This window comes from Dendrobates tinctorius, unplaced genomic scaffold, assembly GCF_039654945.1.
Source record: "Dendrobates tinctorius isolate UK_male_01 unplaced genomic scaffold, ASM3965494v1 ptg000236l, whole genome shotgun sequence".
Taxonomy (NCBI): Eukaryota; Metazoa; Chordata; class Amphibia; order Anura; family Dendrobatidae; genus Dendrobates; species Dendrobates tinctorius.
This window is the reverse complement of record NW_027361903.1, coordinates 4,105,928-4,133,514: the sequence shown is the minus strand read 5'-3', so window position 1 is coordinate 4,133,514 and position 27,587 is coordinate 4,105,928. Positions and strand designations below refer to the sequence as shown.

General features: G+C 48.8%; 1 protein-coding gene across 1 annotated transcript in view; it reads right to left on the bottom strand.

Moving 5' to 3' along the window:
• Nucleotides 1-27,587, bottom strand: part of AFAP1L2 (actin filament associated protein 1 like 2) — a 214,468-nt gene that overhangs the window by 85,355 nt on the left and 101,526 nt on the right. The window contains exons 2-4 of the mRNA XM_073556613.1: nt 5,922-6,053; nt 5,094-5,165; nt 4,906-5,012 (exon numbers count right to left, since the gene is read on the bottom strand). Coding sequence (XP_073412714.1) covers nt 4,906-5,012; nt 5,094-5,165; nt 5,922-6,053 — 311 coding nt within the window. The remainder of the gene's footprint in view (nt 1-4,905; nt 5,013-5,093; nt 5,166-5,921; nt 6,054-27,587) is intronic.

The window sequence follows — 27,587 nt, the reverse complement described above, 5'->3', positions numbered from 1 at the left end:
GGTGATACATGGCGGGTGGTGATACACTGTGTACGGTGATACATTGCGGGCGGTGATACATTGTGGTCAGTGATACATTGCGAGCGGTGATACATGGCGGGTAGTGATACACTGTGTACGGTGATATATTGCGGGCGGTGATACATTGCCGACAGTGATACATTGCGGGCGGTGATACATTGTGGTCAGTGATATATTGCGGGCGGTGATACATTGCGGACAGTGATACATGGCGGGTGGTGATACACTGTGTACGGTGATACATTGCGGGCGGTGATACATGGCGGGTAGTGATACACTGTGTATGGTGATACATTGCGGGCGGTGATACATTGCGGGCGGTGATACATTGCGGGCGGTGATACATTGCGGACGGTGATACATGGCGGGTGGTGATACACTGTGTACGGTGATACATTGCGGACAGTGATACATGGCGGGTGGTGATACACTGTGTACGGTGATACATTGCGGGCGGTGATACATTGTGATCAGTGATACATTGCGGGCGGTGATACATGGCGGGTAGTGATACACTGTGTACGGTGATACATTGCGGGCGGTGATACATTGCGGGCGGTGATACATGACGGGTGGTGATACACTGTGTACGGTGATACATTGCGGGCGGTGATACATTGTGGTCAGTGATACATTGCGGGCGGTGATACATGGCGGGTAGTGATACACTGTGTACGGTGATACATTGCGGGCGGTGATACATTGCGGACAGTGATACATGGCGGGTGGTGATACACTGTGTACGGTGATACATTGCGGACAGTGATATATGGCGGGTGGTGATACATGGCGGGTGGTGATACACTGTGTACGGTGATACATTGCGGGCGGTGATACATTGTGGTCAGTGATACATTGCGAGCGGTGATACATGGCGGGTAGTGATACACTGTGTACGGTGATATATTGCGGGCGGTGATACATTGCCGACAGTGATACATTGCGGGCGGTGATACATTGTGGTCAGTGATATATTGCGGGCGGTGATACATTGCGGACAGTGATACATGGCGGGTGGTGATACACTGTGTACGGTGATACATTGCGGGCGGTGATACATGGCGGGTAGTGATACACTGTGTATGGTGATACATTGCGGGCGGTGATACATTGCGGGCGGTGATACATTGCGGGCGGTGATACATTGCGGACGGTGATACATGGCGGGTGGTGATACACTGTGTACGGTGATACATTGCGGACAGTGATACATGGCGGGTGGTGATACACTGTGTACGGTGATACATTGCGGGCGGTGATACATTGTGATCAGTGATACATTGCGGGCGGTGATACATGGCGGGTAGTGATACACTGTGTACGGTGATACATTGCGGGCGGTGATACATTGCGGGCGGTGATACATGACGGGTGGTGATACACTGTGTACGGTGATACATTGCGGGCGGTGATACATTGTGGTCAGTGATACATTGCGGGCGGTGATACATGGCGGGTAGTGATACACTGTGTACGGTGATACATTGCGGGCGGTGATACATTGCGGACAGTGATACATGGCGGGTGGTGATACACTGTGTACGGTGATACATTGCGGACAGTGATATATGGCGGGTGGTGATACATGGCGGGTGGTGATACACTGTGTACGGTGATACATTGCGGGCGGTGATACATTGTGGTCAGTGATACATTGCGAGCGGTGATACATGGCGGGTAGTGATACACTGTGTACGGTGATATATTGCGGGCGGTGATACATTGCCGACAGTGATACATTGCGGGCGGTGATACATTGTGGTCAGTGATATATTGCGGGCGGTGATACATTGCGGACAGTGATACATGGCGGGTGGTGATACACTGTGTACGGTGATACATTGCGGGCGGTGATACATGGCGGGTAGTGATACACTGTGTATGGTGATACATTGCGGGCGGTGATACATTGCGGGCGGTGATACATTGCGGGCGGTGATACATTGCGGACGGTGATACATGGCGGGTGGTGATACACTGTGTACGGTGATACATTGCGGACAGTGATACATGGCGGGTGGTGATACACTGTGTACGGTGATACATTGCGGGCGGTGATACATTGTGATCAGTGATACATTGCGGGCGGTGATACATGGCGGGTAGTGATACACTGTGTACGGTGATACATTGCGGGCGGTGATACATTGCGGGCGGTGATACATGACGGGTGGTGATACACTGTGTACGGTGATACATTGCGGGCGGTGATACATTGTGGTCAGTGATACATTGCGGGCGGTGATACATGGCGGGTAGTGATACACTGTGTACGGTGATACATTGCGGGCGGTGATACATTGCGGACAGTGATACATGGCGGGTGGTGATACACTGTGTACGGTGATACATTGCGGACAGTGATATATGGCGGGTGGTGATACATGGCGGGTGGTGATACACTGTGTACGGTGATACATTGCGGGCGGTGATACATTGTGGTCAGTGATACATTGCGAGCGGTGATACATGGCGGGTAGTGATACACTGTGTACGGTGATATATTGCGGGCGGTGATACATTGCCGACAGTGATACATTGCGGGCGGTGATACATTGTGGTCAGTGATATATTGCGGGCGGTGATACATTGCGGACAGTGATACATGGCGGGTGGTGATACACTGTGTACGGTGATACATTGCGGGCGGTGATACATGGCGGGTAGTGATACACTGTGTATGGTGATACATTGCGGGCGGTGATACATTGCGGGCGGTGATACATTGCGGGCGGTGATACATTGCGGACGGTGATACATGGCGGGTGGTGATACACTGTGTACGGTGATACATTGCGGGCGGTGATACATGGTGGGTAGTGATACACTGTGTATGGTGATACATTGCGGGCAGTGATACATTGTGGGCAGTGATACATGGCGGACGGTGATACACTGTGCACAATGATACATTGCGGGCGGTGATACATTGGGGACGGTGATACATTGCGGACGGTGATACATGGCGGACGGTGAAACATTGGGGACGGTGATACATTGCGGGTGGTGATACATTGCGGGCGGTGATACATTGTGGGCAGTGATACATTGCGGGCAGTGATACATGGCAATCGGTGATACACTGTGCACAATGATACATTGGGGACGGTGATACATTGCGGGCAGTGATACATTGCGGGCGGTGATACATTGTGGGCAGTGATACATGGCGGATGATACATTGCGGACAGTGATACATGGCGGACGGTGAAACATGGCGGACGGTGATACATTGCGGGCGGTGATACATTGCAGGCGGTGATACATTGGGGACGGTGATACATGGTGAGCGGTGATACATGGTGGACGGTGATACATTGCGGGCAGTGATACATGGCAATCGGTGATACACTGTGCACAATGATACATTGCGGGCGGTGATACATGGCGGACAGTGATACATTGGGGATGGTGATACATTGAGGACGGTAATACATGGCGGACGGTGAAACATTGGGGACGGTGATACATTGCGGGCGGTGATACATGGCGGGCGGTGATATATTGGGGACGGTGATACATTGGGGACGGTGCTACATGGAGGACGGTGATACATTGCAGACAGTGATACATGGCGGGTGGTGATACACTGTGTACGGAGATATATTGCGGGCGGTGATACATTGTGGTCAGTGATACATTGCGGGAGGTGATACATGGCGGGCAGTGATTCATTGCGGGCGGTGAAACATTGTGGTCAGTGATACATTGCGGACAGTGATACATTGCGGGTGGTGATACACTGTGTACGGTGATACATTGCGGGCGGTGATACATTGCGGACAGTGATACATGGCGGGTGGTGATACACTGTGTACGGTGATACATTGCGGACAGTGATACATGGCGGGTGGTGATACACTGTGTACGGTGATACATTGCGGACAGTGATACATGGCGGGTGGTGATACACTGTGTACGGTGATACATTGCGGGCGGTGATACATGGCGGGTAGTGATACACTGTGTACGGTGATACATTGCGGGCGGTGATACATTGCGGACAGTGATAGATGGCGAATGGTGATACACTGTGTACGGTGATACATTGCGGACAGTGATACATGGCGGGTGGTGATACATGGCGGGTGGTGATACACTGTGTACGGTGATACATTGCGGGCGGTGATACATTGTGGTCAGTGATACATTGCGGGCGGTGATACATGGCGGGTAGTGATACACTGTGTACGGTGATACATTGCGGGCGGTGATACATTGCCGACAGTGATACATGGCGGGTGGTGATACACTATGTACGGTGATACATTGCGGGCGGTGATACATTGCGGACAGTGAAATATGGCGGGTGGTGATACACTGTGTACGGAGATACATTGCGGGCGGTGATACATTGTGGTCAGTGATACATTGCGGGCGGTGATACATTGCGGACAGTGATACATGGTGAGTAGTGATACACTGTGTACGGTGATACATTGCGGGCGGTGATACATGGCGGGTAGTGATACACTGTGTACGGTGATATATTGCGGGCGGTGATACATTGCGGGCGGTGATACATTGCGGACGGTGATACACTGTGTACGGTGATACTTTGCGGATGGTGATACATTGCGGACGGTGAAAGGTGTCACTCTATTGGCTTTTGATGCTAATTTATCAAAAATATTTCTCACTACTAATCTCTAAGAGTAAAATGGAATGCGGCGTCATTTCTGACTTGTGCTAACAGCGCGTGACTGCAGCGAGAGGCGAACAACCCCATAAAAACAGCGCACAAATATATACACTATGTCTGAAGGGGAGGACGGGTCCCAGAGCGTGTATAAGGACGTGAAGCTCTAGGAAGAATGTGATTATTAACGCTGCCTACAGCCTATGCCACCGCTATACTACGGAGATCCATATAACGTCACTTACCATCTTCGGAGGTGGGAGGTCCGGCAGACTTTTCTGTGGGGCCGCAGCGTGCAGCACTGACACCCCATTGGTCAGTGGTTCTTGGGCTGGAGGGTCCGATCTTTCTCCTGTGAAAAGAGAGATTTATAGGGATTAATGTCAGCCTGGGGGTCTCACTCAGTGGGCCGCTGTATGATGTTGGCACCTACCAGAGTCGGGGCCTGGTGTGGTGTCCTTGTCTGGAGCCAGCACCTTGTTCATGTAGATGTATTCATCTCCACCTGCAATATGGACAACACGAGACCGCGGCCTTGTAATGTGAACGCTGCCCTGATTACCTGCCCTTTATCTTTAGGGTCTTTTCAGGGCTCCTATAATAAATCCAGGAGGCCCCCACCCCCAAAACTGTATAGGGGCCAAATAGCCTTCTCTTATTATAGGCAGAGGAGGGCTTCTAATGCAGGAAGCCCACTGCAACACTGAGACAAAACTGCCTGATCGCCATAGTCTCCTGATCCCAACCACATGGACCCCCCACAGAAGCCCCCATTCACAAGTCAGAGCGGGATTATGGTGGTCAGGACCATAGGCTGCACCCTCACTCTAAGGCCGTGTTCACATGGAGCTTTTTTATTCTGAGGCGTTCAACAACCATGAGTTTTCCAAGTGGAGAGAGCTTCTGGAGACGCTGCTGATTCTAGACTTTTTCTGAATAGTTTTAGAAGAGTTTTTCTTTCTCTTTGCTGCCTCTTGTTGGAGCCTGAATTACAGACGTTTCGTTCAGGTTCTGCTTCAGAAAGAAGTGATCAGCGGATCAAAAATCTCCTCGTATCAACAGAAATGTGAAGTTTCCATGAAAACGAATTGGACAAGTTTCTGGAGCCAGTTTTCAGGATTTTGAAGAGAATCCGCTGGAAAAAAAACCTCAGGAAAAAAAAACACGGAAAAAAAAACCTCAATGTGAACACAGTCTGAGGGTTCAGGAGTCAGTTCTAGGTTTCTCATCTTTTCTAGGTGTCGGCCGTCGCAGCACTTACTGCTGTTGGTCTTCAGGCACATCTGCAGGATCTCGGACAGCAGACATTTCTTCAGGATCGCCGCGCTGCTGAGGTTCTCCTTATCCAGAATATTCAGGAAATCCTCCAACTCCGTCAGCAGCCGCTCCAGAGCTACAAATACAGAAAATTGTGGGTGACAAAGTATCCAATGTCTATCATGTACTGTCTGCTGAGCTGTGCATCTAACCTTATCCTGTGTGATACTGACTGCTGAGCCGTGTATCTAATCCTATCCTGTGTGATACTGTCTGCTGAGCCGTGTATCTAATCCTATCCTGTGTGATACTGTCTGCTGAGCCGTGCATCTAACCTTATCCTGTGTGATACTGACTGCTGAGCCGTGTATCTAATCCTGTCCTGTGTGAGACTGACTGCTGAGCCGTGTATCTAATCCTCTCCTGTGTGATACTGTCTGCTGAGCCGTGCATCTAATCCTATCCTGTGTGATACTGACTGCTGAGCCATGCATCTAATCCTATCCTGTGTGATACTGTCTGCTGAGCCGTGTATCTAATCCTCTCCTGAGTGATACTGACTGCTGAGCCGTGCATCTAATCCTATCCTGTCTGATACTGACTGCTGAGCCGTGTATCTAATCCCATCCTGTGTGATACTGACTGCTGAGCCGTGTATCTAATCCTCTCCTGTGTGATACTGTCTGCTGAGCCGTGTATCTAATCCTCTCCTGTGTGATACTGTCTGCTGAGCTGTGTATCTAATCCTATCCTGTGTGATACTGACTGCTGAGCTGTGTATCTAATCCTCTCCTGTGTGATACTGTTTGCTGAGCTGTGTATCTAATCCTATCCTGTGTGATACTGACTGCTGAGCCGTGTATCTAATCCTATCCTGTGTGATACTGACTGCTGAGCTGTGTATCTAATCCTCTCCTGTGTGTTACTGACTGCTGAGCTGTGTATCTAATCTTATCCTGTGTGATACTGACTGCTGAGCCGTGTATCTAATCCTATCCTGTGTGATACTGACTGCTGAGCCGTGTATCTAATTCTCTCCTGTGTGTTACTGACTGCTGAGCTGTGTATCTAATCTTATCCTGTGTGATACTGACTGCTGAGCCGTGTATCTAATCCTATCCTGTGTGTTTCTGTTTGCTGAGCTGTGTATCTAATCCTATCCTCTGTGATACTGACTGCTGAGTCGTGTATCTAATCCTCTCCTGTGTGATACTGTCTGCTGAGCCGTGTATCTAATCCTCTCCTGTGTGATACTGTCTGCTGAGCTGTGTATCTAATCCTATCCTGTGTGATACTGACTGCTGAGCTGTGTATCTAATCCTCTCCTGTGTGTTACTGACTGCTGAGCTGTATATCTAATCCTATCCTGTGTGATACTGACTGCTGAGCCGTATATCTAATCCTATCCTGTGTGATACTGACTGCTGAGCCGTGTATCTAATCCTATCCTGTGTGATACTGTCTGCTGAGCCGTGTATCTAATCCTCTCCTGTGTAATACTGACTGCTGAGCCATGTATCTAATCCTATCCTGTGTGTTACTGACTGCTGAGCCATGTATCTAATCTTATCCTGTGTGATACTGACTGCTGAGCCGTGTATCTAATCCTATCCTGTGTGATACTGACTGCTGAGCCGTGTATCTAATCCTCTCCTGTGTGATACTGACTGCTGAGCCGTGTATCTAATCCTATCCTGTGTGATACTGTCTGCTGCGCCATGTATCTAATCCTCTCCTGTGTGATACTGACTGCTGAGCCGTGTGTCTAATCCTCTCCTGTGTGATACTGACTGCTGAGCCGTGTATCTAATCCTATCCTGTGTGATACTGACTGCTGAGCCGTGTATCTAATCCTATCCTGTGTGATACTGACTGCTGAGCCGTGTATCTAATCCTCTCCTGTGTGATACTGACTGCTGAGCTGTGTATCTAATCCTCTCCCGTGTGATATTTTCTGCTGAGCTGTGTATCTAATCCTATCGTGTGTTACTGACTGCTGAGCCGTGTATCTAATCATATCGTGTGTTACTGACTGCTGAGCCGTGTATCTAATCCTCTCCTGTGTGATACTGACTGCTGAGCCGTGTATCTAATCCTATCCTGTGTGATACTGACTGCTGAGCTGTGTATCTAATCCTCTCCTGTGTGATACTGACTGCTGAGCCGTGTATCTAATCCTATCCTGTGTGATACCATCTGCTGAGCTGATTGCTGAGGCATCAGGACACAAAGACAAAAAACCTGCAGATAAATATCCCAGTCTGAACGTCGCCTAAAGACTGCTGCTCCGCATGATCCCGTTTGGGCTGCGTTCACACTCCGGTTCATGGATCTGTGTGGATACAATTTTGTGTTTGTTTTTGGAACAGAAGAAAAAAAATTCTTCGTTGTGCAATTTTTTCTGCTCTAGAAACTTCCATGATGCAGATCCCAGATGGACCTCACAATAATCATCGGGACCCCTAGTCCCCGTTTCCATCAGTGAGTGATTCCTCAGCTCCAGTCCTGGAGGACAACAGACGCCTGTATGGAAGAAATCCTGAGAACATGATCTGCTGGGGCCGTGAGGACTGGAGCGGAGGAAAACTGCACCAAACGGAAGTGTGAACGCAGCCCAAGAAGAGCTGATGGTGGGGTTCTTAAACGCTCTCATGTTGTTCTGTGACCCCCATTATCCTACTGGTGGTGGGTCTGACGCTGTCCGGTATCAGTCACAATCACTGATCACACCAGAGATTCTCTGTGGACGGCTGCGGACCCCCACTGACTAACCTGCTCATACCCCGACCCCGCTGGCTGCCCCTGTAGGACGACCGCAGCGAGTCTCGTTCTTAGGCCACGTTCAGAGTGTTACATCAGTATTTGGAGCCAGAAGCAGGAGTGGGTGATAAATGCAGACGTGGTGACGGTTTTCTATTAGACTTTCCCTCTTCTGACTTTAGCTACAAATACTGATGTGAAATACTGGCCAAATACTGAATGTGTGAAGATGGGCCGAGAGACGTCTCTGCCGTGGGTGCCAGGATTTATGCAGAACAGTCAGAAATGTCTGTAATCTGCCGCGTGTGAACAGCGCAGGATCCACACCGGTCACATCAGAAAAGTTGCAAAAGTTTTAATAAATCTGCTGAGTTTTTTTAATAGTTCGCGTTCCCGTTAACCCTTTCTACTTTCTCCTTGTGACATTTTAAAATTTGATAATTAACAAAAATCCTTTTTTTTTTTTTGCTGATTTCCATTTTTTTTAGTGGGAAGATAAAATGTGAAATCTTTTTGCTTAAATTTGTTCCAATTTTTAGTCCAACTTTTTAACCTTCCACCTAGGTCTGGCACCAGATGAATAATAAAGTGGCCTCTACATACTGGGGGTTATTTTGGGGGATTCAGCGGTGACTGATACGTGTATGGATCAATGATAAGAGAGTGAAGATGTGATGTGCGGCGCGGGAGCGGACATTCCTGACATTATTCTGGGCCTGGAGGAGCGCACTATACAGGAAAGGGTTAAGGACGTTCTTCCTGCCCTGGACCTTGTAGAGGAAATTATAGACTTCAGAAGTGTCAGGACTTATCCCTCCTCTATCTACTGAGGGCAGCAGAGTCATTGATCGTCAGAGCTTGGGGTCACCGAGAGCCCCGTGTAGGTGTCTCCGGGGCAAGTGGTGGGGACTATGAGGTCAGATAGTGACTCATCTCACAGAGAGGCGCGGACAGACGGGTGACTTCTGGGTGTCACACTGCAGCACCATGACGTACCTTCACGCCGCGATTCCGCACAAAGAATGAACATGCTGTGGATGTTTCCGCTATGAGATTCCGCAGCGGAAAAATCTGCAGCATTAGCACAGCAATGCGGAATCCCATAGGATTGCATGGGATGCATTTTGTTAGCGTTTTCGTAGCGGAAAAACGCCGCAAGAACTCTAAAAAAACCGCAACGTATGCACATAGCCTCATAGTTTCAGGTTATGTTCACATGTTGCATTTTTACTGTATTTTTTCTGCCAGCAAAAACTGCTCTCTTGGCAGTAAAGAAGCTGCTTAGCAAATCAGGTTTTGCTGCATTTTTCAGGATCAGTTCAGCTTTGCTTCCACCACAGAAGCATGAATAATGCAAGGCCACCAATGCAAGACGTATTGTGATAAAACACTCCGGGATCGGCTTTGCTGGGGTCAAAGGTCACGTGCGTTCCGCATGAAACTCAGGCGCAGAGCTGGGATTCGGGTGTAACTGACCCTGGGTCAGGTTTATTAATAGTGAAAGCAATGCAAAAGGAAATAAAACATAAAACAAATCCTTGCCTGTCCGGCACTAACTAAACAATGGACAACCTAACTACCAACTGGCGGGCTTCTCCCGTCCAGCCAAACCACAGTTGCAGTGGACACTGCTTTCACTCACGTGTGTCTCTCACACAGACAGGCTCTCTGTGTTCCCAGGCTGAGACACTCACACAACCACCTTGCATCCTTTTATATCCACCTCCCCTTATCCATTAGTAAGCAGGTGCGATACTGACCAGACTAGGCCACATAGGAAAGGAATCTGGGCGAGATATACCTGCCCTCATCCACTATTCCCACATGATTCTCACATATCCCCCCCTTCTGCTCAGACCACTCCAGTCGAGCAATGACACCCGCCAAACAGTGCACTCGGGACAGGGCATCTGCATTTCCCATCTGTACCCCTGGGCGGTGCTCCACCGTAAAAGTGTAGGCCTGCAGGGCAAGGAACCACCGGGTCACCCGGCTATTCCGTTCCTTGTTCAAGTGCATCCACTTGAGAGGGGCATGGTCAGTGATCAGCCTGAACTTTCGGCCCACCAGGTAATATTTGAGGGCCTCTAGAGCCCACTTAATGGCAAGGCACTCTTTTTCTATGACTGCATACCTTTTCTCGTGTTTATTCAGCTTCCTGCTGAGATAGAGGACTGGGTGTTCCACTCCGTCCCTCACTTGTGAGAGTACAGCCCCGATACCGGATTCAGAGGAATCCGTTTGTACCACAAACTCACTGCGGAAGTCCGGAGTCACCAGTACGGGCTGAGAGCAAAGTGCCCGTTTTAGGCCATGGAAGGCTTCTTCAGCCGCTAAGCTCCATTTAATCATGACGGAGTCTTTCCCTTTTGTAAGATACGTCAGGGGGGTAGCGATGGCTGCAAAATTGGGTATGAACCGGCGATAATAACCGGCGATCCCCAGGAAGGCTTGCACCTGCTTCTTGTTGACAGGTTGTGGCCAGTCCTGAACCGCCTGAATCTTATCAACCTGGGGTTTAACAACACCCCTCCCAATTACATACCTTCTTCTAGCCCGATGTGACATTTCTTGGGGTTCGCGGTTAGACCTGCCTCCCACAGGTCGTCAATCACAGCTTGTACTTTCTGGAGATGAGTCTCCCAGTCCAAGCTGTAAATGACAATGTCATCCAAATAGGCCGAAGCGTACCGCCTATGTGGCCTCAAGACTCGATCCATCAGTCTCTGGAAGGTCGCCGGTGCCCCGTGCAGTCCAAACGGCATATACACATACTGAAATAAACCTTCCGGCGTAGCAAATGCCGTCTTTTCTCTGGCAGCCTCCACCAGAGGGATCTGCCAATACCCCTTTGTTAGGTCAAGGGTCGTAATATACCGGGCTTTTCCTAACCGATCTATTAACTCGTCGACCCGGGGCATGGGGTAGGCATCAAATTTTGAGACCGCATTCAGTTTCCTGAAGTCATTGCAGAACCGGATGGTGCCGTCCGGTTTAGGAATTAGCACAATCGGGCTGGACCACGCACTGTGCGATTCCTCAATGACTCCTAACTCTAACATTGCCTTCACTTCTCTGGAAACGGCTTCACGGCGCACTTCCGGGATTCGGTAGGGCTTTACGTGAACTGTAACACCAGGTTCCGTTACGATGTCATGTTTCATTAGCATAGTCTGCCCGGGTTTTTCTGAGAAAAACTTTTGGTTGTGAAGTAGAAACTGCCTGACTTCCGTCTTTTGCCGCTCCGAGAGAGTCTCTGCAACCCGTACCTCCGGTACGGTATGCGAGCAGACAGGACGGGCCAGCTCCGCTGACAAGGCAGACCGATCCTTCCAGGGCTTTATCAGATTTACATGATAAATCTGTTCAGGTTTCCGTTTACCTGCCTGGTATACTTTGTAGTTTACTTCACCAACTCTTTCCTTGATCTCAAAGGGGCCCTGCCACTTTGCCAGGAACTTACTGTCCACCGTGGGGACCAGGATCAACACCCTATCTCCGGGTGCAAACGTACGGATCTTGGCGCCCCTATCATAGATTCTTTTTTGGGCTCCTTGAGCCTGTATCATGTGTTCTTTGACGATAGGCATAACAGCCGCAATACGGTCCTGCATTTGTGTGACGTGATCTATCACTGTTTTAAATGGAGTGACCTGACCCTCCCAGGTTTCTTTTGCAACGTCTAACAGTCCGCGAGGACGTCGGGCGTACAATAACTCGAAAGGCGAGAATCCCGTGGAAGACTGGGGTACTTCCCTGATGGCAAAAAGCAAATACGGAAGTAAATAGTCCCAGTTCTTCCCATCCTTGTCTATCACCTTTCTCAGCATCTGCTTCAGAGTTTTATTGAACCGTTCAACCAACCCGTCTGTTTGAGGGTGATACACGGATGTGCGTAACGGTTCGATTTGTAACAATCGGCAGAGCTCCTTCATTATCCTGGACATAAAGGGGGTCCCCTGGTCGGTGAGTATCTGTTTTGGTATACCGACCCGACTAAACACATGCACCAGCTCCTTGGCAATCGTCTTGGTGGCCGTGTTACGCAAAGGGATGGCCTCCGGGTAACGAGTGGCATAATCCAAGATGACCAGGATATGTTGGTGTCCACGTGCAGACCGTGGAAGGGGCCCAACTAAATCCATCCCAATCCTCTCAAACGGGACTTCAATAATAGGTAGGGGTACCAAAGGGCTACAGAACCGGGGCTTAGGTGCAGAGGCTTGGCAGTCAGGACAAGACTCGCAATATACACGAATATCATGATGCATGCCTGGCCAAACAAAACAGTGTAATATCCTTTCGGTGGTTTTCTGGACTCCCAGGTGACCTCCCATCACATGGCGGTGGGCCAGGTCCAGCACCTGCCGCCGGTAGGGTTTTGGCACGACTAATAGTTGCACCGTATCTTCCCCCTTTTTCTCTATCTGATAGAGTAAATCATTCTCCAGAACCATGTAAGGATATGCCAGCCTAGAGCCAGGTTCTACGGGTACCCCATTTATCACTTTTACATTTGTCCTAGCCTGAGAAAGGGTAGGATCCTTTATTTGCTCGCTTTGGAAGTCATCTTTCTGAACTTCTAAATCCGGCAAACGGGGAGGTGGACGGCTGTCAGCCTCCTCCTCTTCCCCGGTCTCCTCATTATCACCCGCCATGACTGAAAACGGGAACTGCAGGTCATTTCCCGCAGACTCTTCCCCCGAGTCTTCCGGGGAGACCTCTTCCAGGGGTTCGGGACCCAGACGCGCCCTGGGAGAAGAATCATGTACACGATTACCCGAGGGCATCAACTGACTCTCCCACAATTGCCAGAAGTGGGGAAAATCCCGGCCCAGGATAACATCATGCAATAACGCCGGGACGAGCCCCACTTTATGTTGCACAGACCCATAGGAAGTAGTAATGCATATGACCGTGGTGAGGTACGAACAGGTGTCTCCATGCACACACGTTACAGAAAATTTGTTTGATGGTCCAGTCGGGGCTGACACCAGACTGGCCTTCACCAGAGTCAACACACTTCCCGAGTCTAACAATGCCACCACATTTTTGCCATCAACAGTTAAATCACACAAGTGTTTTTCCACATCCTTTTGACCGGCATTCACACTCACTACCCGTGCAACCATAGACATGCGGTTTTTAGAGTCTGTGACGTCGCACTGCATGGGTTCAGTAGTGACCGGACAGTTCGCAGCAATATGTCCCAACTCTTGGCAGCGGAAACACCTAACGGGCCCCTTGCTTAGACCATAGTTCGTTACTCTCGGCCTCGCAGTGCGGGCAGTCCCGTTTTCCTCCCCACTGTCTTAGGGATTTTTCCATCTCCCCTACTCCCTGGAACAGTCTTACACGTGGAGATGATGAGGAACGAGGTGGGGTAGCGTTGTCTCGGAGTCCTTCCGCCACGGAGTAACGTTCAACCAGACCCACCAGTTGATCTGCCGTCGTAGGATTTCCATGGCTTACCCACTTCCTCAGGGCTGGCGGTAGAGCTCTCAGGTACTTGTCCATGACGACTCTCTGGATTATCTCTGGCGCTGTCAACACCTCGGGTTGTAGCCACTTCTTCGTCACGTGGATCAGGTCGAACATCTGTGACCGCGGTGGTTTATCCGGCTGATAAGTCCATTGATGCACTCTCTGTGCACGGACAGCGGTCGTCACTTCCAGCCGGGCCAAGATCTCGGCTTTCAATTTGTCAAAGTCCTGCGCGGCTTCAGGTTCTAAGTCATAATAAGCCTTTTGGGCCTCACCGGAAAGAAACGGGGCAATCAGGCCGGCCCATCGTGCCTTCGGCCATTTTTCTCGCACCGCCGTCCGTTCAAACGTGGTCAGGTATGCCTCGACGTCATCTTCGGTCGTCATCTTCTGCCAGTACCGACTCACGTGAATCACTCTCGACTCTGCTTCCAGGTTAACATCAGGTAAGCTTGCCAAGCGCTGCGCCACCTGCTGGAGAAGCGAACGATCGGTAACTGTCATGTCCACCAACTCCTTCAGCTGGGCCATCATCACCCGATTAGCTTCTTGCTGGACGGCGGTGGACTGTACCAGCGCTTTCACCACGTCCTCCATGCTCATGCTTGCAACGTGATGCCCGCGTTCTCCACCACAATGTGATAAAACACTCCGGGATCGGCTTTGCTGGGGTCAAAGGTCACGTGCGTTCCGCATGAAACTCAGGCGCAGAGCTGGGATTCGGGTGTAACTGACCCTGGGTCAGGTTTATTAATAGTGAAAGCAATGCAAAAGGAAATAAAACATAAAACAAATCCTTGCCTGTCCGGCACTAACTAAACAATGGACAACCTAACTACCAACTGGCGGGTTTCTCCCGTCCAGCCAAACCACAGTTGCAGTGGGCACTGCTTTCACTCACGTGTGTGTCTCTCACACAGACAAGCTCTCTGTGTTCCCAGGCTGAGACACTCACACAACCACCTTGCATCCTTTTATATCCACCTCCCCTTATCCATTAGTAAGCAGGTGCGATACTGACCAGACTAGGCCACATAGGAAAGGAATCTGGGCGAGATATACCTGCCCTCATCCACTATTCCCACAAGATTCTCACAGTATGAAATAACATCTTTGGGAAAAAAGGCAATTTGATCAAATTATTTAGTGGAAAAAAAAGATTTTTTTTAAAAATACACAATTACAAATGTTACAGTGGCGGGGGGGGGGTTCTTGGCCAGTAATGGTTTAGACATTGGCAGAGCATTGAGTTTGGAGGATACTGTTTACTTTCACACCTTGGTCAGGTGAGCTATTGTTCAATCTCACACCTTGGTCAATCCTTGAGTTGGTAAGCTATTTATTGTTCAATCTCACACCTTGGTCAGTCCTTGAGTTGGTGAGCTATTGTTTAATCTCACACCTTGGTCAGTCCTTGAGTTGGTGAGCTATTGTTCAATCTCACACCTTGGTCAGTCCTTGAGTTGGTGAGCTATTGTTCAATCTCACACCTTGGTCAGTCCTTGAGTTGGTGAGCTATTTATTGTTCAATCTCACACCTTGGTCAGCCAATGTTTACTTTACACATCACTAATTTAATTATATTGCACTAATCCTAAAAGCCATTCTCAGGTGAGGAGACCAAGACATTGTGGTTGAGGCTGTGTGCCCACATTGCGTTTTTTTAAGCGTTTCTGCAGCGTTTGTGCCGGCTCAGACGCTGCAGAAACGCTTAAAAGAAGCTTCAAATTAATTTGCATGCTTTTTGTGCCAATGCATGCATTTTTAACCACTCAGGAATCGCTTAGCGGCTAAAAATGCAGCATGCTCATTAATTTCCACATAGCTGAGCGTTTTTAGCCTTCCTTAATGTTCCCAGAAAATGTGTGTCAAAAAACGTGTCAAAAATGCGCGGCTTTTTTGCACAAAACGTGCAAGAATCGCTCGGAAAACAGACGCGCGTTTTCTGGGAAGGGGATCAGTTTCCTGAGCGTTTAAAAACGCTAGCATGGGCACATAGCCTTAAACTTGGGAAAATCACAAAATAAATGGGTTTCACATACTGTTGTACCTACTTTTTTTTTTTACTAAAAATGCAGCAAAACCTTATACTTGCGTTTTTGCTGTGTTTTTAATGCGTAAATACGCTGAAAGAATTGACATTCTGCAGTTTAAAAAAAATGCAGCAGTTTTCCAATTCAGTCAGAAAAAAAAAACAATGTGTGGGCAGGAGATTTCAGAAATTTCATGGATTTTGATGGTACTGTAAAATGCAGTTTAAAATTTGCTGAAAAAAAAAATGCATAAAAAAACCCTGCAATGCGTGAGCATAGCCTAAGGCCGGAGTCACAGACAACATATAAAAATATGGTCCGTTTTTCACAGACCAAAATCGCACAAATGTTTCATGAACAGTGATCCGTATGTCATCCGTGTGCAATGCGAGGGTGCGATTTTCTCACACCTAAGCATCCGTGTGACATCCGTATGATGAGATTTTCCCGCCAGCTTGCAAAATGGACATACTGTATAATGGAGCCCAATGACAGGTTAAAACACAATCAAAAGAATAGATATACACACACACGTCTTTGAGACACATATATATATATATATTTATATTTCAAAGAGTTCTACATAACATAATAGCCGCTAAATCAATTGCCGGCTTCTGTAAAATCAGTACAAAACCTGACATGAAATGACACATGGTCACATACAGTAAACCATTTCATTACATTTAGTTTTTTTATAGGGCTTTGACTAATAATTAGATTAGGGTTTGTGTGTAAAATTTTGGACATGTAGGTGTTAAATTAATGGGTAAATTTGTTGAAAAAAATTGCGTAGGCTCCCGCGGTAATTTCTCTGCCAGAGAGGGAAAGCCAGTGAGTGAGGGCAGATATTAATAGCCTAGAGAAGGACCATTGTTTTTGGCCCCCTTGGCCCCCAGCCACCCCAGAAAAGGCACTTAGCCTTGCTATTCCCATTGCCTTTAGTGGTGGCTCATGGGTTAATAATAATGGGTTAATGTCACCTTGCTATTGCTGGGATACTGTTGACTGTTACCTGTATGGATTCTGCTCAGTTCCCTGCTCTGCTGCATAGCCGTACATGTGTTGTAGAGTCCGCTGTACGACCCTCTACATGTGCGGTCCCTGGCTGCCGCTGTGGAAGCTATTCACGGGTTGCTAGGTCCTCTGCAGCTGGTGCATGAATTTCCACGTGTCCAGGCTTGAAGCTGCTGCCAGGTGCCTTAAGCCTCAGTTCCTGTGCTGGTTATGCTGTACTGGTTTCTGTCTGTGCTTAGGGTGCGCGCGGCCACACCTTCACCGCTTTTATTAGGGGCAGTGTGCACGCTTGAATTGCTTTCCCCAGCCTATTGCTGTGGGGCAACTCCTATTTAAAGTTCCTTTTCCCTGTTGGGCGTTGCCAGAGCTGCTCGTTAGGTTGCAGAACCTAGCCATGTGTGTTTGGTCCAGCATGCTGCTCCTGGTCTGCCTTGTCCTCAGCTCCTGTTCTGCCTGATACCAGATCTGGGAAAGCTGATGTCTTTGTCCCTGGACCCATCCTGTTTATGTGTTTGTAAAAAGTCCTTGCCCTTATTCCTGCTGTGCGAAGTCCTTCTGTGTCTTGAACCATGTACCCAGTGACTGAGTTTCCTGTAACCTGTGTCTTGAAAATAAACCTGTGTTCGTAATCTGAAGACGGAGTCTGGTGTTCCTGCTACGCTGTGCTCAGCCTTCTATGCAGTTCTAGCTCCATCCAGTTCTGCGACGTTTGCACCATACTGTTTGAGTTTCTTTCTAGGTCATGTCCATTCTCTGAAGCCTGACGACCGCTGCCTGGTGCCTGACGACCGGTGCCTGGAGCCTGACGACAGGTGCCTGAAGCCTGTCTCTGCCCGGTGCATGGAGCCTGACTCTCTCTGCCCGGTGCCTGGAGCCTGACTGACTCTGCCCGGTGCCTGGAGCTTGACTGACTCTGCCCGATGCCTGACTGACTCTGCCCGGTGCCTGGAGCCTGAATGACTCTACCCGGTGCCTGGAGCCTGACTGACTCTGCCCGGTGCCTGGAGCCTGACTGTCTCTGCCCGGTGCCTGGAGTCTGATGACAGTTGTCTTGTGCCTAGAGCCTAACGACCGCTGCTTGATGTTCTGCCGGTTTCCCTGATGTTCTGTCGGTCTCTACCTGGAGCTGTGTCTGTTGTCCAGAGTCCAGATGTCCTGTCTTCGTCCTAGATGTCCAGCCTGTGTCCAGATATCCAGTCGTGGTCCAGCCTGTGTTTCTGAGTCGGTCCCACTTGTGCTCCTGGATGAGTTCCTCCTCCGAGTTCCTGGGGAGTTTCCAGCCTTGTTTTCCGTTGACGGCTCTACCTGTGTGTCCTGGATCTGACCAGCCAATGCCTGGAGTTGCTATATCGATGTTTCTGGACATGTGCTGTGTTTTGCCTGTGTTCCGATGGCCTGTTTCCTGGGGTCCATCCTGTGATGACGTCTGTCCGAGGGTGGTGTCTGATGTTCTCCTGCTGTGCCAGTGCTACGCCTGAGAAAGAGGTTCTCCAGATATGCCCGTACCAGATGACCCTGGACTGCAGCAACCCATGATGACCTCTTCCCTATGTCTGACGTCTGCTGTCCTGTGATGTTCACCCTTGCTTGATGTGCAGAATCAGGAGCCTAGCATTGTAATGTCTTATTTCTGTATGGTGACTGTTTAGTAAACGTTGTTTTCTTCATACCTGAATCTGTGCGGTGTCATCTAGTCCTGCATGTTAACACCTTGACCACATGCTCAGCTGCCATAGACCCCGGTCGCTGCCCTTCTCTAGTCCGGGTAGGCCCGGGTTCCCCCTTCCTGTGGTCCTGTGGGTCCACATTCTTTTACCACCTGAAATGCACACCCTACGTCATCGTGGCCTGGCGACGTGGGAGTGTAAGCTAAGCCACGTCCGTCATTACAGTAGATATGCTGCTGTCACCTACGGCGGAAATAGTTCGTCCTCCTCGTCTCCGGACTCTGGAGACAGAATGTTGCAGCGACGTCGCCTGGAGGCTCTAAAGAAGGGACAGAGATCACTAATGGTAGAGGGTCGAGAGGTTGATCTATCCTTCTGGGCAGAGGCATGGCCTCGGGGCCTTCCGAGACCAAAAAGGGGGAGGGATGCAGTGTGGTCCCTCCCAACAGTCGGGCCGGGTAGTGAGGTAGGAATGTGGTACATCTTCGGTGGAGGGGCAGTGATGCGTGTTCTCCAAGGTCTACGTTTGTGGAGCTCCTGCTGAAGATGGGCTTCAAGGTGATTGACATTTATGCCTTGATACATCCCTATTTCACGACTGAGTTTGATGACAGCTTTGTTCGGCCGGAGGGGCTTGAGCTCTTCTGGTCAAATTGAGTTGGTAAAAAATTAGCAAGGCTTGCGAGACTTTGACATTCAGGCGGTGTCTCGCCAAAACCAAGTCAAGAAAATGACCGTGATGACTTGTAACAAGTCGCTTTCTTGTTATGACATCATGACGTGGTTTGGCCGGTATGGAGAGGTGGTGGAGATGCTAAAGAAAAACCGTGACGAGTTTGGTATATGGTCGGGGGCCTGGAAGTTTATGATAAAACTTAAGCGCTGAGGTGGTACGGTTGCCCACATTCCATCAGTTGTCTTACTGGGCAGGAATCGTATCCTAGTCTTCTACAAGGGGCAACCGAAGCTCTGTCACAGGTGCGGCGACCCCAAACACTTCAGTGCAAACTGCACTGTGCAGAAATGTGCATTGTGTGGGGATATCGGCCATCTTGCTGCATCTTGTGTGAAGATTAGGTGCCACTTGTGTGGTGAGTTAGGTCACCCATTCAGCTGTTGTCCTTGCTCCTTCGCTAATGCAGTAGTGACTACGATGGGAAAAAGCCGTGAGGCTGACTCTGCTGGGGAATGGACTAGCAGGGGTGAGGGAGCTGAGGGGCCAAGGAGGAAAAGCGATAAAAGAAGCCTGCCCAGCTGAAGCGTCTAGACAAGCGCAGACAGGAGAGGGAGCTGGGCGAGCTCCGGGCTACTGGGGTGGCCCCTGTCCTGGACGTCAGTCTTGCTGCTGAGGCCCCAAAGGATGATGAGTTGGATGAGGAGGTCAGGAGGATACACAGGGAGGAAACTGCTACTGCCTCCGAATCCTCCCATTATGAAAATATGGATAAGGTTAATAGGCAGTGGCTAGAGGACAAGCATAAGCTCGGCACCAAAAAGAAGAGAAAGAAGGGAGATAAATCTTCTCCCGCTCTGACCAAGGTACCTAAGGAAGGATAATCGGACTCCCCTCTGGTCTTTCTAACCGGTTCCAAGCCCTTGAGAATATCTCTTCCTCTGAGGAAGAAGCTGAAGGTAAGGTTTCGACTTCGGCAGGGCTTACAGGGGGGGGGGTCGAGTCTCCTTTTTCTGGGAATGTAAGGTCCTTTGAGGGAGGCCTGGCCCAGAGTCCGGAGACGAGGACGAAAAAAAGAAAAAGCACGTGGGAATGAACACCTCTGTGTCATTAAAGAGGGGGGAGAGGGGAGGATTCCTCCTTTGAGGCATAGTATAAGGGGAGTGGGAAGAAGAAAGCCATCCAACTCAATCACCAATGATGGCGGTACCCACTCCGTTGACGCTGGCGTCCATTAATGCCGCCAGCATAAAGTCAAATACAGCCAGATTTGCGGTTTTTGATTTTCTCAGCGGGGTTGAAACTGACATTTTCTTTTTGCAAGAGACCAGGCTGCCAAACATGGCAGACGTGTTTAAGGCTAAGAGGGAGTGGAGACTCGGGCCCTCCTATTGGTCTCTTGCAGCTGAGCCGTATAGCGGAGTGGCGGTCCTTTTTACCAAATGCCGACAGGTTATTGAGTTAGAGATGGGGAGGTGCCTGATCTTAGATGTCCTCATGAAGGGACAAGAGCTCCGGCTCTTTAACATCTATGGTCCCCAATCTAAGTGGACCAGAAGTGTCTCTTTATGAGGATCAAGCCCTACCTTTTTACAAGTCGGCAGGGTGCCTTTGGAGGGAACTTCAATACTGTCACGAGGCCCAAAGATAGAGGAGGTTCCAGAGACAAGCTGACTTATGATAACGTCACCCTTAATAATATAGCTAGTGAGGTTCGCCTGGTGGATGTCCACATTCGGCACACCCCAGGCCACGAGGGGTTCACCTATCATAGAGGTAACTGTAGGTCTAGAATAGATAGGTTTTATTTAAAGGAAGAAGCTGTCTCTTCAGCAGTGTCTGTTGTTGAGGTGGAGTTCTCCGACCACTGTATAATTTTGTTTTCTTTGAATGTTACAGAGACCCTACAGATGGGAAGAGGCTTTTGGAGGCGCAATTCGTCTCTCTTAGAAGAAGCGGACATAAGACAGTCCTTTTGAGGATTTTCTTCAGAGCCAGGTACCCTTACTGGATCTTTGTAGTAGTAAGTCAGAGTGGTGGGAGATGTTCAAGAAAAGGGCGGCAAGATTCTTCCCCCAGCTCTCGAGCCTCAGGAGTCTGAACAGGTACCGCCTGTATCAGGGTCTGAGGAGTAAACTCGAGCATCTTGTCTCAACTAGAGGTAGCCACGAGGAGACTTCCAGAGTGAAATCTTTGCTTATGAGGTGTCCGTACGATAGACACGCATCTTTGGTTTTTGAGAGGGATTACGTGAAGTACCGCTCGCCTGACCCTTACAGAAACTGCAAGATGTAAGTGAATAGTAAATTGGTTACAGGACTGGTCGACACTACGGGGTCCCTGAGGCAATCCAGACAGGGATCCTGGAGGTTGTCAGATCCTTCTACTCCCACCTTTGGGGAAGAGGGATCTTGATTGGGATGAGATGTCGGCTCTCCTGGTTGAAACCGTCCCCAAGCCAGGGGTAGACCCCCCTCGCTTGACGTTTTGCCAGAGATGACCAGGGAAGAGGAAGTTAAGTTGGCGATTGAAGGGCTTGCCCCCCGAAAAAAAATCGCCTGGTCCAGATGGCTTAACATCTGAGTTCTATAAGACCTTTAAGGACGCTTAGGTTCCCCTCTTGACTGAGGTATTCAATGAGTGTCTTTCCTCGAGCCCTCTACCGAAGGCAATGAGGAGGTCTGCCCTGATCATTTTATCAAAGGGTAAGGACCCATCGTGCATTGAGAATTGGCGTCCCATAGCGCTTCTCAATGCAGACAGAAAGGTTCTGGCAAAGGTGCTGTTTAATCGGCTGGTGAAATTTGCACCCCGACTCCTTTCGGAGGCCCAGCATTGCTCTGTTCCAGGTCGCAGCACATTTAGTGCTGTGCTCGGTGTCTGGGAGGTGGTGGAGCAGGGTAGGGCTGGTTACTGGAAAAGGTACATGCTGTCACTGGACCAGGCAAAAGCGTTTGATCGGGTTAATCACAAGTACCTCTGGACTGTCATTCTGAGATATGGCCTGCAGGGGGGGTTTGTCGATTTGCTTAAGACCTTGTACGGTGGAGCAGAGAATCTTCCGCTTGTGAACAGGTGGATTGGCAGCTCTTTTGAGGTTGGGTCTGGTGTTCACCAGGGTTGTCCCTTGAGCCCACTGCTGTACGTGTTTGCGATTGACCCACTTCTTACGAGAGTGGAGCGTGTACCATTGGCTGGGATCGGGATGGACCGGACAACACCAGAAGCCACTCTGAGGGTGGTGGCATATGCCGATGATGTCTCTGTTTTTGTTTCCTCTCATGAGGAGGAAAGGTGGCTGATGTCAGAGGTAGATCGCTACTCGGAGGCATCCGGGTCCAAGATCAACCGGGATAAGTGTGAGAGTCTCTGGCTGGGAGGAGGAGATCCTGGTTTTGATCTCCTGAACACCCTTCCAGGATCCAAAGTCTCTGCAAAAGTCCTTGGCATCGAATTTGGCTAGGGGGATTACCCGAAACAAAATTGGGACAGCAGGCTAGAGATCGCCACTCAGAAGGTGAATCAATGGAAGGGTTGGTTTTTGACCCTAAGGGAAAGGGTAAACCTGATCAAAACCTACCTGCTCCCTTTACTGATTTATCTAGGCACTGTGTGCATCTTGCCGGAGTCTTTCTGGACTCGGGTCTACAGTTTGTTCTTCCAACTGTTATGGGGGAATAGACTGAACCTGGTCAAGAGGGAGGTTACTTACCGTACGAGGAGACTAGGAAGGTTGGGTATGGTCAACCCTGTGGTATTCCTTGTGGATACCTTCATTAAGATCAACATTGCAAACCTCTGGAAAGAGAGGGCTCCTCCGTGGATTTTCTCCTATAGGGGATGGTTTCAGCTGTTCTTCCAGGAATGGGAGACAGGAGGACAAGTGAAGGATCTACGCACACCGCATGGACATCTTCCAATTTATGCTACCTTGGTTCTGAAGGTAATTAGCGGGTGGAGTCTGGGAATGTGGGTGATCAGGACTCTGCCAAGGAAACTCCTTGACAATAGGGTGCTGTTGACCCATTTCCAGAGGCCTCTGGCACTCAGGGACTGCCTAAGTTGGGATCTTGGGGTGGGTTTGCATCTTCTGAATTCTATCAGGATCCCCTCAAAGTTTTGGGACTTGGTTTGGTGTTGCTTCCATGGAAAACTGTGTGTGAGGGACATTCTGGAGTGTAGGAGCTCTGAGGACAGGAACTGTGTTCGGGAGCATTGTGGTACCATGCTGGAAAGCATGGACCATTTCCTGCCTCATTGTCCCTTCAACACAGAGGTGTACAACAGGGTGGGCGCCTCCATTGGCTAGTCTCAGCTGGCCGGTCTCTCCTATGCGGAATGGGCCTATGGAGCATTCGGAAACCTTGGTGGTCGGGACCGTTGCACCTTATTTCTAGTTAGCGCAGTGGTTAGGTATCACACGTGGAACGCACGGTGCTTAGTATCTACGCAACGGAAAATCCTCCCAGTGGACGATGTGTTTAGGACCATACTGGGTGACCTGGTGAAGGTGCACTCTCTGGAGTATGAAAGACTGGGCACACGTAGGGCCGCTCTCCTCTGGAGGGGCTTTTCTTTTAGTGTGCCCTAGTCTGGTCATCTCCTTTCCTGGTGGTGGGCTGCTGCTGACACTGTAGATTTTTGTTTTGTGATCGGTATACAGTGATGTAGGGCTGCAGGCGCCGAACTTGGGCTTTGTGATTTGTGGGTGTTGTAGTGTTTGTTTCTGTATATATTGTATATAGGGATATAGATTTGGGTGTAGGTGTTAGGTTGGGTGGTGGTAAAAGGGGGGAGGTGGGTTTATCTTGTGGGACTATAGGACACTGGGGTGTTTGGGGGAAAAACTGGCACTGCCTTAGTTGGACATGGACTGAGGCATGAGACGCTGGACCAGCTCTCAGGTCAGTGCAGGGGATGGGAATGGTGGGCTTGAGTGTGGGGTGGTGGTTAGCTTATTCTTGTATATATGTGTATAGTATGTGGTTATTTTATTTAAAAAAAAATAAAAAAATAAAAAGTTTATGTACCGTATATAGTTTTAGTTTGCTATTGTTTATTTTATTTGTTTGTGGTTATTATTTTGTTTGGTGACCGGACCAGAATGTGAAAGTTATTATTAGTTATTCTGTATATATGCATAATATGTGTGAGGAGAGAATGAGCGGCGGGACCAGTGTTCAGTATGCGGATTATTTTCTGGCTGATATTCTTGTTATGTTTCTGTTACTATTATTGTTATGTTTTTCATTTTTATAATAAAAGATCTACAGGAGGTAACTCAGGATCAGTAATGTATGTACACAGTGACTGCACAAGCAGAATACTGAGTGCAGCTCTGGGGTATAACACAGGATGTAACTCAGGATCAGTAATGTAATGTATGTACACAGTGACTGCACCAGTAGAATAGTGAGTGCAGCTCTGGAGTATAATACAGGATGTAACTCAGGATCAGTAATGTATGCACACGGTGACTGCACCAGCAGAAAAGTGAGTGCAGCTCTGGAGTATAATACATGATGTAACTCAGGATCAGTAATGTAATGTATGTACACAGTGACTGCACCAGCAGAATAGTGAGTGCAGCTCTGGGGTATAATACAGGATGTAACTCAGGATCAGTAATGTAATGTAATGTATGTAGACAGTGACTACACCAGCAGAATAGTGAGTGCAGCTCCGGAGTATAATACATGATGTAACTCAGGATCAGTAATGTAATGTAATGTATGTAGACAGTGACTACACCAGCAGAATAGTGAGTGCAGCTCCAGAGTATAATACATGATATAACTCAGGATCAGTAATGTATGCACACGGTCACTGCACCAGCAGAGTAGTGAGTGCAGCTCTGGAGTATAATACAGGATGTAACTCAGGATCAGTAATGTAATGTATGTACACAGTGACTGCACCAGCAGAATAGTGAGTGCAGCTCTGGAGTATAATACAGGATGTAACTCAGGATCAGTAATGTAATGTATGTACACGGTGACTGCACCAGCAGAATAGTGAGTGCAGCTCTGGAATATAATACAGGATGTAACTCAGGATCAGTAATGTAATGTATGTACATGGTGACTGCATCAGCAGAATAGTGAGTGCAGCTCTGGAGTATAATACAGGAGATGTAACTCAGGATCAGTAAATGTAATGTATGTACACAGTGACTGCACCAGCAGAATAGTGAGTGCAGATCTGGAGTATAATACAGGATGTAACTCAGGATCAGTAATGTAATGTATGTACACAGTGACTTCACCAGCAGAATAGTGAGTGCAGCTCTGGAGTATTATACAGGATGCAACTCAGGATCAGTAATGTATGCACACGGTGACTGCACCAGCAGAATAGTGAATGCAGCTCTGGAGTATAATAAAGGATGTAACTCAGGATCAGTAATGTAATGTATGTACACAGTGACTGCACCAGCAGAATAGTGAGTGCAGATCTTGAGTATAATACAGGATGTAACTCAGGATCAGTAATGTAATGTATGCACACAGTGACTGCACCAGCAGAATAGTGAGTGCAACTCTGGAGTATAATACATGATGTAACTCAGGATCAGTCATGTATGCACACGGTGACTGCACCAGCAGAATAGCGAGTGCAGCTCTGGAGTATAATACAGGATGTAACCCAGGATCAGTAATGTATGCACACAGTGAATGCAGTTTCTGTATAGTTTTGCACTGTGTCTTCTATATCATGGTGGACATAGTGGGATAGCTCAATTATGATTGCAGAGATGCATGAACAGATTGCAGCTGGTTAGTATCAGCAGTGTCCATTCCTGGCAGGAGATCTCTGGATCTTGTATGTGAATGGTTTGTCGTCTTCTCATCTGTTCTCCTGATGATCACATTAATCCTTTCTTTTGGACAGAGATTTAAACTTGAATTTCTTGATCTCACATCAAACCAAAGTCATCCCCACCTCATCCGTTTTTGCAATTGTTCACCATTTTTGTAAGTTGCAGAATATTTTTCTTGAGCTCTGGAATCTCATGGAATACATTTAAAGTGACCCTGTCAGCAGGATTTTGCTAAGTAATCTACAGTGTCAGCAGTAGCGTAGCTACCGGGGTGGCAGAGGAGGCGGTGGCCCCGGGCCCCGCGCTCTGAGGGGGCACACCTGGAGCTACGCTACTGTAACTGTATTGGCATGCCTATAATGGATGGGGGGGCTGCCTTATACTACAGTCTGCCTATAAGGGGGGGTGCTGCCTTATATTGCAGTCTGCCTATGGGGGGAGTGCTGCCTTATATTACAGTCTGCCTATGGGGGGAGTGCTGCCTTACATTAAGTCTGCTTATGGGGGCCTGCAATATACTATTGAGTCCGCCTATGGGGGGGCTGCATTATACTGTAGAGTCTGCCTTTGGGGGCTGCATTATACTATATTGAGGACTATCTGGTGTATTATACTATATGGAGGCTATCTAGGGGGCCATCACACAGTGTGGGGATTACAGTAAGGGAGCCATCATACAATGTGGAGATTACAGTGAGGAGGCCATCATACTGTGTTGAAGCTATCATTGGGGCATACTAAGGGGTCAGTATGTATACAGTGAGGGGGCATTATACTGTGTATAGAGGAGCTGTACAGGGGGGAGACTCAGGACATTATTAAATGTAAAGTGGGCACTTATTGTTATAGGGGAACTCTGGTTACTGTGACTGTCAAAGGGGGCACATATAGGGCATTATTACATTCTAGGGGACAAAATGTGGGCACTGTTTTCTAGGGCACTTGAAATCGGCATTACTATATTATAGAGGGATGCTTTAGAATTTAGAGGGCACAGAGAACCACACAGCAGGTGCAGTAATAGGAACACATACGGCAGCAGCGGCTCAGTATTGGGGTATCAGGTGCAGTAATAGGGACACATACGGCAGCAGCGGCTCAGCATTGGGGTATCAGGGGCAGTAATAGGGACACATACGGCAGCAGCAGCTCAGCATTGGGGTATCAGGTGCAGTAATACGGACACGTACGGCAGCAGAGGCTCAGTATTGGGGTA